General features: G+C 39.6%; 1 protein-coding gene and 1 pseudogene across 3 annotated transcripts; one reads left to right on the top strand and one right to left on the bottom strand.

Moving 5' to 3' along the window:
• Positions 1 to 1488: 1488 nt before the first annotated feature.
• Positions 1489 to 6750, top strand: LOC117833088 (uncharacterized). 3 transcript variants are annotated; one of them, XM_034712471.2, is made up of 10 exons: positions 1489 to 1990; positions 2556 to 2616; positions 2779 to 2827; positions 3335 to 3389; positions 3521 to 3608; positions 4179 to 4297; positions 4815 to 4940; positions 5078 to 5171; positions 5257 to 5411; positions 6441 to 6750. In XM_034712471.2, exons 1-10 carry the CDS (start codon positions 1631 to 1633, stop codon positions 6498 to 6500), a joined length of 1167 nt encoding a protein of 388 aa, XP_034568362.1. In that variant the 5' UTR covers positions 1489 to 1630; the 3' UTR covers positions 6501 to 6750. The 3 variants fall into 3 exon arrangements, with proteins under 3 accessions (XP_034568362.1, XP_034568364.1, XP_034568363.1); XM_034712473.2 differs by lacking the exon at positions 6441 to 6750 and having other exon boundaries at positions 5134 to 5171; positions 5257 to 5361; XM_034712472.2 differs by lacking the exon at positions 6441 to 6750 and having other exon boundaries at positions 1492 to 1990; positions 5134 to 5361.
• A 2258-nt stretch (positions 6751 to 9008) lies between these two features.
• LOC117833091 (cleavage and polyadenylation specificity factor subunit 2-like) lies at positions 9009 to 13622 on the bottom strand (annotated as a pseudogene).
• Positions 13623 to 14106: the final 484 nt, after the last annotated feature.

Here is a 14106-nt window from a genome sequence, read left to right as displayed (position 1 = left end):
CAGCACCCTAACAGATGTCCACTTGTTTCGACGATTCCGGTTGATTCAGGAGGATTTTGTACATGAGATTGGTGCTATTGAAAAGTGTGTCTTTTCATCTTTGCATGCATATGTGGATAGGGTGTCGATTCTAAGGCAGACTGCTCCTAAACTCTGAGATGGTCTCGAACTTGATGTGCATTGGGCCTCCGCGTGGCGTGGACATCCCTTGCTGGTTCTCTCCGCCTCCGTACGTATTCTCAAGTACTCCCTGATTCTCTACATTGTTCCTAAGTACATACTATTAGATAGCAATCAATTCTCTTCTTAAAAAATAGCAAACAATTCTCAAAAATATTAAAAGAAGTATTTAGGAATGAGCTCACACGTTAATTCAATCGTCTAGTCGAGCTCCAGTGATTGACCCTTGCATAACCGAAGTGTTATGTGCGTCCTCATCACTTACCCTCATAGGTCGAGTTTTTTTTTACATGTGATTAAAGACGGCTAAATTTTAGCCGTGAAATCCAAACCGTGCCTAGCAATGTTGACATCCCCGCCCCCTGGAAAACAACCATCGTTACTATTAATCGATCAATAGCAGGAGGAATGAATGAGCCCGTGCTAATAATTAGAAAAACATTTGGCTATTAGTAGATCTATCTCTTTTGTCATGGAATACATTACATATAGGTTCACTTATCTGATGAGCATAACACACTTTTGAACTAAATCAATAACTTTCTATCTTAAAAGAAAGTTGATGAGAAATGATTTTTTCTAAATAGAAGAAGAGAGAGAAATGAGCAGATTCTAACCTCGCATGGCTTCATCGGGAGAACATATCATTTAAATTAATGCCAAATGATATAATGGGTATAATTATATTAGTCGATAGTATAAACCACTAACTATGACGTTGCATTACCGTTATGCTAAAGACAATGCAACTTACTCTTTGCAATTTACGTTGCAATCGAGCTATGGTGGGACCTGGGAGGGCTGGCAACAAGAAAGCAAATGCGCGGCGATCGATGAACATTTAAACAAATCCAACCAAGAACATGGGCGCCGTGGAGTCAGAGAATCACTGTAGCGTGACTTCGGATGATTTTAGGTCGTCCATTCGCAGATGGGCGGATCAGATCCTGCAGCTATAGTGCGTAGCTACAGTGTTGTTTTGTGAACAGTGAAATCGGCACAGTAATAGAGTGGCAAATTTGCATTTTGCCATAAATACGCAACTGTAGCATTTCGTTTGTATTTGTGAATTATTGTCAAATATTAACTAATTAAGCTCAAAAGATTCGTCTCGCAAAGTACAACAAAATTGTGCGATTAGTTTTTGATTTTATTTACTAAAAATTTAGTATCTTCATGCACGTACTGCAAGTTTAATATGACGGGGAATCTTCTTTTTGTACAGTGCTAAAGTTGAAAAAAAGTGGGCACTAAACAAGGCCCGAGACTCAGGCGGGTGACTTTAGTTCAGCAAGTCAGACAATCCAGATCGAAACATGGAACCTGGTACTATCTTCCACATCGATATCGTAAAGAAAACTTCTCAGATCCCCAAGATAACGCAGCCGCTATCAGACGGGTCAGACAATTTCTTCGCCGCCGGCAAGTGCCCCCACACATATCACCTGGAATGGCGACCTCCCACCCCGCCACCTCGCCGGCGCCGCCGCGCCCGCAGTCCCCAGGGGTCGGCGGCGTGCCCCTCTCGTCGGCCATCGGCGACCTCCTCCACTTCGTCCTCTCCTCCAACGCCGCCGCCACCCCGAGCGACGAGCCGGCCGGCTTCCCCCTCTCGCCCTCCTACTGCGCCCGCCTCCTCGACGACGGCGGTGACCTGTGCGGGAAGCTTGCGGCCGGTATTGTGCAGTGCCTCGAGGAGGAACGGCTCCCGGGGCCGCCCGTGGCGGTCGGGATCCCGGTTGCCGAGGAGGGGCCTGAGGAGAGGGAGTGGGAGGCGGTGCTGCTGGAGAAAGGTGCCGAGCTGAAGCTGGTAAAGCTTATTCGCTGTGTCTCTTTTCGTTGCTTCAGTTCCAGCTGCTTTTTGGGGCATGAGCCATGGATTTTTTAGGAAAAACAATTGGAAATGAGATGTACGTGACTTTATTCGGTTGATTTGGTGTGCTAGTTGCTAGATGAAAGGCTAGAAAATCTTAGGCGAATTTGTTCTATAGTATGTCACGAATCATGCGAACCATGGATCAATTTCCGAGGAGGGTGCCATGCATTTGCTGCAATGTTTAAGACTAAAACTTTGGGCACACTAGCAGTAGCGTCAGTTGTTTATGACCAGACAGGACGCGCAGGCCGCAGGGTAACCTGCTGCTTCCAGTGTACATGATTTCTGTGTAGGGATGGAACTGAATCTTGCAAATTGCACATAATATCTCCTTGGGGGCAGTATCAACGTACCAATACAGTGAAAACGCAATACTGCAAGGATAGTAATGGTCCCTATCTTCCTGCAATATAGATGCCTTTTTGTTGGCTGGGACCCTGGGATGGATCCCTTTTTCGTTTTGTTTGTGACTGATCATTTGTCACTTTCTATGCATCAGATGTACAATGCCGTCGATTTTGAGCTGCATGTTCAGGAACCATACTTCACTCAACTCAGAGGTAACTCTAAATCCTTATGTACTTGTCAAATGGGGCCTGCATTTCTTCTTTCACTTCCAAACATCAAATTCATTTATTTGAGTGAATCGTGTATTTTAATAACACTTTCCTTTGACCTCCTTTAGGACCACCTTTTCTAACTTGATGCATGTATTGCTGCAGCTGAAGCCAAGACAGTTGAAGGGAGGTTAGCAACCGGTAACTACAACAGGTATTCAAATTTGGTTTTAATGGTTGGTTATGGATGTTCAAAGTGGATATATGGTGTAACAAGTTAACAATAATAGACTCGTAGTGGCTACTGGCTATAGCCATCAAAATCTCACAATAAAGTTGATGAACCAGAAGTATATAAATATATATGAAACAGAAACAAATCTAAGTTTAATGTTATAGTTCCTTATACTTAAGGGTCTTGGATAGTGTAAATTCAGGTTGTTCTGGTCTGCTAATCTAGCATTGTGCACATACAAAACTTTACAGGAAAATTGCATGTTTCGATAGTTTGTTAACTCAATAATTGTTTACTGATAAGTCTGTAAAGCTCAAACAAATATCCAACAAAACCTACTACTTTGAGGTTTATATAGTCCTTACTATATAAGAAGCTCTGCTAAACTTACTGACGCTTAATGTGGATTCTGTACTTTTTTTTATGGTTAGCCATTACGTGGTATTCAAATGTGCACAGCTATTCATGTACATCTCTTTGTCCCAGGATTACACAAGGTTCTTTGCTGCTATTCAATAAATGCCTCATGCTTAACGTTGAGGTAGCATTATTTTCTACATAACTTAGTGTTCTTAATATATTTACATATGTGCTATTAATTTCTTAACCAATACAGACCTCCATTCTATTCTTTTTTTTATGAAGTTTCCAGTCTGCTTATTTTCTTTTCAGGCTGTTAGGAAATACAGTTCATTCTCTGAGATGCTGCAAGCAGAGACAATCTCAAATGTCCTTCCTGGTATTTCATCAATAGAAGAAGGTAGTTAGTTTAATATTATTTAAGTGGTCCGTGCATTGTCTTCTGAAACTTGGTCAACTCTCATGTAGTCTGCATCTTTGATCTTTCATAGCCAATGCTTTTAGGAAATGCTACCTTGCTTATTATGGTGAATAGCATAATCTGCACTTCTCATGCCTTAACTTTCCCATTTGTACAGTGTGTTTGTTCCTAGAGATCCAGAACAAAGTACAGTGTCTCATTTATTAAATAATAATCCAAGCACATTCTGAAACTTGGTTAACACTCATGTAGTCTGCATCTTCAATCTTTCATAGCCAATGCTTTGAGGAAATGATATCCTTGCTTGTTACAGTGAATAGCTTAATCTGCACTTCTCATGCCTTGACTTTCCCATCGGTACAGTGCCTTTGTTCCTCGAGATCCGAAACAAAGTACAGTGTTGATGTACTCATTTATTAAACAATTCAAGAAAGAAACAACGAGCTAATGATAATTAGTTGTGATAAGAATATCCACTCTTTTTCCTAAGAAAATGGTATTCAAACATCTAAAAGATTCCTAACAGTAGGATTAACTCTCTCTATGCAGGTGTCAAAGTATATAGGAAATTCTATACAGAGGAAAGGGAAAACTCTTATGGAGTCTTAGCAATATCTGTTTCGAAGCCATCAGCTCAGCCCTACATAATTATGACTGATATTCTTGCCGTGAGTGCCACTCTTTAGAATTTTGTCCAAAATTTCTTCCAGATATCATGTTGCCAGAACTTTTATTCATAGTGTTTGCAACAAAACAGCTGCCCTACCTTATTCTTGTCATTATGGATGTACTTTTTTTCCAAAGGAGAAAAAAGGGCAAGCATAACATAGAAGTACAACAAAGAATTGAAAAATGCCACAAACAACAAAAGAGGAAGAAGGAAAAAAGTAACAAAAAATGAAAAATAAAAAATTTAAGAATAATTATGGATGTACTTTCTTATGATAAAATTGATGATTTAACAGTGACCATCATGATGAATGCACTCAACTTAAGCCAGTTCACTTTTCTCTTTGCATATCATTTAAAAAAGGTTGTTGGTTGAAGTTTGTCCACATGTGGGTAAAGGCACAGTAGGGACCTTTTTGTTGTCATCATCTTGAATAATCATTATATGGGTGGTACTTGCAATTCGACGATATTTTAAGAGGTTTCTACTCTGCTTCACTTCCTATGTTTCTTCAGGGATTGGGTTATGATGGATTGGGTCGACTCCTTGGTATGGCCAAAACAGCTGGAACAGTTCCAGATGGATTACCTCCCCCAAGATCTGCACTGATATCATCTTGTATGAGACTACATCAACCAAATGTAAGTTCAACTCTTATTACTTTACCATTTTTATTTCAATATTGTCCCATCCAAACATCTTGTTCTTGTATCTTACAAAACTTCCGGCAATTAAAATTTCTCTTGCACCTAAGATGGGTTGTCTTATTCTACTGGAGGTGAAAGGTTGTTCTTTAACTGATGCTGCAAGGGCATTGGCCAAACATGTTTACAGGAGTACGAAAGGATGGTGGGGCGACTTTAATGGAAGTGGTAAAGATATGGTCCAGCTTGGTACTCATCCCCTGTTGGAGGTTACTGTTATGGTCTATTTCATTGTTGCATCATTTGTCTTCAGATTCGAACAAGAACAAACTCACATCTGAAGCCATTGGCTCTTTGTTACGTGATTGTTGTTGGATGAATGTTCATCTGACTCAACCATACGGTCCTGTTTTCGAAATCCGTGTGCATGAAGGTTATGGCGCCAGATGGTCTCAAGATGGTTCAAAGGTACAAGTAGTTGTTTCCTATTTCGTGAGATGATAGATGTTTCTTAGATGCTGATGTAAATAAATGGTGTACCTCAAACCCCTAATTGTGGTTTCCAGGTTCCGTGCTGTAAAGTAAAATCAATTTTCCCTTTTGTGTACTATGCTGTGCTAACAAAACAGAAATGGAAGTTAGTTTGCTAAACTGCTAATATATGAAACCATCACAGTACTGACTTCTGGAATGAAAAAGCATGGAGGAGTTTCAACAACACAAATTTGTAGCTGACATCACTATTCATCGATGAAGTGTCCAGGCACCCAATAATTTACCATGTCCTTTTCATTTCCACAAATCCTTAGATTATAGTATGTATAAAAAAAAATTTTCTATTTTGCCAGTTGCAGACTTCAAAATACCTTTTGGTTCATATGTAATAAAGTCAGTTAACATTTTGAGGTTATTACTCAGGTTAAGTTTTTCTTTAAGGGACTTCTGTACTTCAAATAAGCATGACAAATGGCATCTCAAAATTATGACACCACCAAGAAGTTCAAAATAATACCCAAAAATTTCACAATGATTGTTATTGCCCATGTGAACCTTGTCACAATGTTAATGTGCTTATTTTTTGAAATAAGTACTGAAGTAAATTTTCTGATGAACAAATGTTTATTAAGAAGATTAGTTGGTGTAGGAGTGTTAAGAGTGTAGATAGCAGTTAGGTCGTTCACCTTGATATCTGGTTTTGGAATATTCCAAAAGGGATCCAATCGAGAGACCACACCCTATTTAAATTAACACAGATTGACTAATAATGTAATGTCCTCGCATAATCCTGACGACCTCAGCAGATTTTCTGTTGAGCTGTATTCCTTCTGTCTTGGTAAATACTAATGGACAGCTGATGAGCTAATGGACAGCCCATGAGTATACTTGATGCCAACAAGATTTCTTTAATCAACAGCTATCATGCCTTGCAAAGCTTTAGCTTGTAAAATTTCTAAATCATAGTTCAACCACGTAACTGCTTTATTGCCACATTTGCAGTTCATCGGATTCTTGGAGCCCTACACCCCGGAAGGCTTTTCTAAAGGATGGAAACACTAACTAGATCATTATCTGTTTATAACAGGCCAGCAGCGCCGTTCATTTGTATCGCCTGTATGCATGTTTGTTTTGTTGAATGGCCAATTACTGAAGATGTAGTTGTCTTGTTCCATGTAGAAGAAATGATCATGTGTTATTGAGTTACGTCAGCTGCCTTGTAAAGTTACAAATTTTGTAGTTCTGAAGTTTATCTTGGAACAGTGTGTTCATTTTTCGCTGAAGTAATTTGGAAACTGCATTTTCAGATTCAGACTTACGATGAGTAGGCATGGTTTATTACATTTGCTCGCTTCATATGAATCGCGGCAGCGAGTCAACAAATATTTTCTATGTTGCCGTAAATCTGAGTAATCAGGTTGTGATTTTACGAACATTTTATGAATATTCTGCCGTTGTTATGTCATATTGTTTCTGTACATGGATTGCCATTTCTGATCTTTATGATTTTGAGATGTGATTTCTGTTGTTCTGATGGTAGCAAACGGTCATAGCCCAGACGCATGTGCAATGAGGAAAAACCTGCGCCTGATATCAGTCACACGACAAGACTAAAAAGTTTGCGATAATATACAACCCAGTTATCACCGTATACAATTATACATCGACACAGGAATTGGTATTCTACATCCTTCATGTGAACGCTTCCATTGATCCTACTAAAAAATCTAAAATAGCTCCCCGGCTCCCACGCAGTAGTTTATCTGTCTATATTCACATTCATCAGTTGTGCAGTACCATTGCACAGTAGCAATATACTAAGAGAAATGGAGCAACCGTTGACCTCATAGCAAGTAGAACTGGGAATAAAGAAGCTTCCTAATCTTGTAATAGTCCTCGCAAAGGGGACCCTCGATCATGATCTGCTGTGACCCCGCGCTGCCCTGCAATGGAATATCCCCATTAGCCATCTAAGTCATGCGCCAAGCCGCCAACCAACCAAGTGATGGAGCTATATACGCTTTTACAACCTTGTCAGCATACTTGGTGAGAAATTGAAGTATCAGTATGCCATGCTTGGTCTCAAGTTTGAAAAAACATATACACGAGTGACTTGCTACATTGCTCCTAGATGAATGCTAGTTCCTCTAGTTACCTTTTGGCTAGAATCACCCATCTTGCGCAACGAGATGTATTCACCACACCGTAAAGCACCACCACCAAATTCAACCTGAAACAAGGTTTCCTTAGTGCCGAATAACAATGGCTTCAGTATAAATCAACAGAGATTAGTTAGCCCTGCCCTGTTCTCACTCAACATTAGCCACCCACAAATTTTATGAAGCAGCTTCATCAATCTATTCTGGTACTAAACATCTGAAATAAACAGCGTATGCTCCTATGAAGGGCCATCCAAAAGTATGCTAGTGATAGTTGAAGTTGCTGCCTCTAATTGTCTGAACACACTAATATACTAATACCACCTGAATCTCAACACATTTGGTCCGCTCATATTCAACTTAGTAATCCTAAATAAAATACACCCCATGTCCACCTCTTGAAACTAAATTCAGATAATGTCCTTTTAAGTACAATGAACAATTGAAACTCAGGAATGACAGCATAGAAGGGGAACAAACTACCTGCAAACCATTATTTTCCAGCAATTGTTTAAAATCAGCTAATTTTAGGTCACCCACAAGAATTGGCCTGTGGGGTGGTGGTGTTGACGATGGGGGATTCAAAATAAGCTTCTCATCTTCTTTTCCAACTTCTGCATCCACCCAAGCAATTTCAAGCTCACCCATCTGAAGACCATGCTAGCATTAGTGATTTCAAAGTGGCCCCTCATAATGAAGTAAGTGTCTAAAAAACAACCAACTGTTTTGAGTATGGAAACATGGTTACTTGTCAAAAAATTAATAATATACAGAACTGGAAACTTTTGGCATGCAAGGATTTTAAAGTTCACTAATGCATTCAACTAGCTCAATATTATTTGCAGCTAGCAACTTACCACACAGTGGCATTACCTGACTTTTAAAGGAACATGAATGGGCTGTGAACGTCTAGCTTAGTCTCGGGGACAACATACATAAAGAAAAAACTTGGACGATTACAGGCAACAAGGTTCTATGGATTTTGTTAACAGAAACAGGACAACGAATGAAATATAGCTCGTACATTCTTAGGCATGATGTTACTCATTAACTTCTCCGAAAGTAGTACCTAATATAACATCATAGCAAAAATATCACAAAGTATAGAAGTGAAAGGTTGAGGGAATATACAATATACAAATGGCAGATGATATAGTAATGTTGAGAACACAGGCTCCAAAAATTGTACAAAAGGTTCTTATTGCTGCCCACAAAAAGATCATGATGGTGCATAAATTAAGTGAAAATTTGAGTAATTGGTAAACAGCAGAGCTTGGATTTGCCTGGACTTGTTTCAGCCATCAGATATGCAGCACAATTATTGGTTGCCAGATTGCCAGAGCTTCATAGGAGTTTTGCAGTTAAAATGAGAACATTGTAGGCACATAACTTTTTTTTTTCCTCTCAAACATGCAAGAGAGCTGTGTATCATTTCATTAAAACGAAAGGAATAATTACAACGATCCAGCACACCCAACTCAAACTCAAGAGCACACCTGAACACACACCTTGAAAGAAACTAAAAACAGCTCGTCACACACAAAATTGCAAACGAACCAGCAACCTAAACACATATTTACATGTCTAGGGCAGCAACCTTAAGAGCAAATCACGGAGCCCTACTTCTCTAGCCGAACACCATAGGGCACACTCATTTGTCACTGCTTGAAGCATCACCGCGACCATTAGAGTATTATCCATTTCCTCTTGCTTCATCATATAATCATCAGGATTAATGATCTCACCGAAGTCATCCCATTCAGCAGTATTTTCAAAGAAGGGAAACCTTGGAGCAACACTGGTTGATGGAGGTATAAATCCATGAATGCGAATATCCATGTTATCACCAAAATGTGAACCAGCTGGTAGTACCAAAAAGTAAAGGAGTCAATTATTAATAACATATCATATCAAATAGTAAAAACCTTACAGAATATAAAACAAGTTTGGGGAAACTAAATGGAACAGCAGATATGTTAGCATAAGAATCATTCTGGACACATAAATATAGTTACCAGTCATGAAAGTGGATATTGAACCTGATCAGGTCAAAGCATAAAGCAGGCAGATAAAAGTAAAGCAGAGTTAAAGAAACAACAGGTATACGCCACAACTTTTTATCAAAAGATGTGTCATGTTTAAGACTAAATGTGTGGTACATTCGGAGGGAGAATGACAACAAAATTTTACAATAATGTCTAACCACATTATACCATTGGAGAATCCATGAGATGAGCTTGCATCAATGACCACTGGATCAAAAGCATTTGCGTTTGATCCCTGAGAAGCCTTTAGTTCCCCTTCTTTGACAAGTCTAGCCTTTAGCATTTCTTCCTTTTTTATCGGTACATGTTCCTCTTTGTAAGCTTTTAGCTCATCATCCACCATACGAATTCGCTTGCTCATAGTGACCTTTACAGCTTTAGGGGGTGGGTCCACTTGAAGCATGTGTGCAAGTACCCCAAGCTGGAGAGCAAATATTATGTAGTCAGATAGTTGTTCAAAGATACATGACTGAACAGTTATGCTTGTAAGAGAAAAGAACATTAAGATAAAAAGACTGGCAGCTTTATGGAAGTGAGGCTTCAATGCTTCATAATCAATTTACATTTTTCTCCAAAAGTTACGACAGTTCTATTTAGCATCTTGTTAACCAAAACCCCCTGCCCTTGGCCCCTTCAGTTCATGTTCTCTTCACTTTAAGAGCAAATTATACATTTTTTAATTAATATCAGAAATTTTAAATAAGTGTGGGCAAGCACTGTCAGCAGTCAAAATTAGAAGCCTAAATAGTTCCTTTGACAAGTCATTTTGGATTGCTAGCTACTGAAAACATGTGAAGATTGATGACAAGAGTAATTCATCTATATAGAGTTGACTGCACAAAGGAATGTACCTGTCCCTTTTCAGTAAAGAGCACAATTCTTTTCTTCATTTGCCATATCAACAAATATGTCATGAGAAAAGCCAACCTCCAAACTTGCCATGGATGCCAGAACCACCTGCTCTAAACAAGTTTTAACTTCAAGGTTCCAACAGCATGGTAGAGAACAGATAAATATGTTACCTAACCTTTGGATTATCCCCTAAATTGTCAAGCTCTTCTTTGTTAATTATCACTGTGACCTTTCTGCGACATAAAAACATCAAGAGTTGTTAGTGAACAGTGATAGAATCAGATGGACATCAACTTGTTTATTAAAAATGAATAGCTGAAATCTGAAGTGCCGTGTTGGGTAAAAAGATACTTAAGTATGGCTCAAATGATGAAATTCTAATAGCTGAACAACTTAGATGAGACATAATGGCTCAAATGATGAATATTTAATAAAAGAACAACTCAGATGAGACATGATAAATAGAAAGTAATAGAAAGGATTAATCTTTGAACTTAAATAGTGAACTCAGAACAAAAAGTTACCAAACAGATATTTTAGTTTATTGCTGTTTAAGGTGTACCTTAACAAGAAGGCCTCTACACTGTCTTCAAAAGATTTTGCTACCTCACCACCCATCCATTCAAAAAGACTCCTGACATAGTCGATAGTACTTGTAGAAACATTCGTTAGAAAGTAGATAGGGCACACCAAATCCCTTTCAACCCAGTACTACAACATATCAAGTAAAAAAGTTAGCACGTTATTGAAATAATAGGAGTCAATCCAACTAAAAAATAGGAGATTTCACCTTATCCAATATCAAAAGAAGTTCCAACACTCTACCAGCTGTATCAACAGGAAGTAGCACACTTCCACCATGAGCTAGAACGTTAACTAATGAATCTTCATGAAATACGATGGCATTAGTGGCTGGGATGCATCATATAGAAAAAGAAATAGAGACACATCATTATGGAGCTCTAATAATATCAAGTTAGTGGATAGCACATCTAACGAAGAAACTTCATCATGAGATTGCAAAAAGGAGAAGGTACCACTAACAAATAATACTGAGATTATAAAAAACTAAAGAAACATAATAAGAAAATGCCAGTGCTGAAAGCTGTACCAACGAAATCTTCATCCTGAGTTTTTTTGTAGCACTGATTGTTCAAAGCATTGTAAGCATCAGTTATCAGGACAGCTGGCCGCGCAAAAGATCCAAGAGCAGTACCATTCAAATGCCTGCAGAAATAAAATGAAATGAGTGATTTCTACTTAAGAAAACTCTAAATTTGTACTGGATAAACACAAGAGAGGATCTACCTCTCTTTCCGATGGTTGAAGTCAACAGCATACACTACATCCTCCCCATCTTTTGTTATCTTCCATACTGTGCCCCCCAAATGGTGCCCAGCCACATGTGGAACAATAACTATTCCTTCACCTTTATCTAACAAGAGATACTATGTGAGCAAATGCAGTATAGCATGCTAAAATGATGCATCTGAATATGATCGTACTGATCAGTCAGAAGGTAATTTTGTAAGTATTTCAATCTCACAACATTTTTGAATGAAGCATCGACATCATCCAATGTAAACAAATCAAAGTCTGAAACTTTCTGCAAAAGAAAAATTGGGATCAGTATGGCTCCACTGTGAACATATAAACTACACATGAAGTCCATTTTTTTAATTTGAATTAGGAAACAGGAGGAGGGATTGTGTGCTATTGGATACAAGTGTATTTGTATTAAAAAAATTATATGTTTTAGGAAAATATTGAGCACCAAGAAGCTTACCCATCGAGATAGAAAATAATCGTACGTGGTCAAAAGACCATGTCTAAACACAGGTTCTGTTGCATATACTGGTGGAGACAGTCCAAGTTTTTCATGGCATAGGGCAAAGCTCCTAGATGCATGATGTCAGGATGTGACAAAAGAACAGCATCTACAGTTGGTGCAACCCTGAAAATATAGGGTGCTCTCACAAGTGTTAGTGAAAACTAACATTCAATTTGCTACGATGGTAATAGCATACTGGAAGCAATGGCCTAATGCATTATACGCAGTTGGGAAAGTATTTCCTTTACTCAACTATTGAGTCAGGATTTCTGAAAGAAACATGGAGTGCGTTCTTGCATGGGCAAGATGTGCAATGGTAAAACAAATGATACGAAAATGAATGATTGGCATGATTGGCACGGCGGGACATGGCCAAAATTTGCACAAGAGATGCTACAGATTTTTACAACATCAAACAAACACTTGTCCTTTTACAACAAACCAATCGGTATGACCAAACACGTACATGACAATTAAACTAGACTACACCATAGGCGTACAAGATGCTAAATAAACAGCAGGCTGTTCAGCAATATATGCATATGCATCCAAGGCTCTTCGTGCTCATACATATATGTTCATGACACGGTGCTTGAACATTGAACATTCACCCTACGACCTCCAACGAAGAAGCATATCAGAGGCTCGTCAGCAAATTTTTCCAACCAAGCTGGAGATGACACTGGTTGCAGACATGCAGTGCACAAAACCCTAGGACTTGCCAAACCACCCGCTACCCTCCATCTATTCCTGGGCCCCCAGAGGCAACAATCATCAATCAGAGCTTAAACTACTCCCCCGATCTATGAAACTCCCCCGATCTATGCAATTGAATGAATCAGTGATGGGAATTGCATCTGACAACCCGATCGGGGCCACCTTCCGGCCACACTATTACTGAGACAATTCGTCGAACAGGTGCACTACGTGCGGCATTGCGCGAACCAACTCGTCAGGGGGCAATGGCAACTCAATCGACGACAGGCTAAAGCTCGAGAGAAGAGGATACATGGCCCGTACTTGGCGAGGGGTTCCAGCTGGGAGGTGTCGCAGAGGTCGGTCCATCCGCAGTCGAGGAGGAAGCGGAAGCCGTCGACGGCGAGCAGGTAGCACAGGGGGCCCTCGCCGTACGCCCCGCTAAGAGGCGTCACCTGCACCGACGCTCCCATCTGAACTGATACGCCCCCTTCGACGGCGGGGACTCGACGGCGAGCGGAAGCGGAGGAGCCCGCCTTCGGGTTGTTTGTGTCGAGTCGGAAGCAGCGAACCTCGCCTGTTAAACCCGCGAGTCAGGTAGCTTCTTTTTTATTGGTTACTGTACGAAACTTACCATCCCACGTCATCCTCCAGCTCATAGAGCCCAGTAGTGCGGCCCACGAAGCCCACTAAGTCCAAGAACCAACGAAAAAGGATCGGCGGCCGGGACTGGCCCAGTGGGCAATGATAGCTTAGGAGGCCGTGCAGAAAATTTGATCCATTGACGACCAACATTTCTTGTGTTAAACTCAGCATTTAGCTTACTATCTACTCCTACCACAAAGAATGCTATTTTAGAATTTTTAGAACATATTAATCCAGTCTTAGTACGTAATTTCATTGCACTGTTACCAAAACTACTGTATCAGTTTTTGAATAAAATGAAACTATCACTCTCAGTGTGCAGTTTCACTGCACAATTTCATATACAAATTGTAGCATTTAAGTCTTGCATGATGTTACAATCAAATGTGGCATGAGACTGTAGCTTTTTTGTAATTGTATCTACAATAAATGTTAGTATA

Source organism: Setaria viridis, chromosome 8 (assembly GCF_005286985.2).
Source record: "Setaria viridis chromosome 8, Setaria_viridis_v4.0, whole genome shotgun sequence".
In the NCBI taxonomy this organism is placed as follows: domain Eukaryota; kingdom Viridiplantae; phylum Streptophyta; class Magnoliopsida; order Poales; family Poaceae; genus Setaria; species Setaria viridis.
This window is presented reverse-complemented; position numbering and strand designations above follow the sequence as displayed.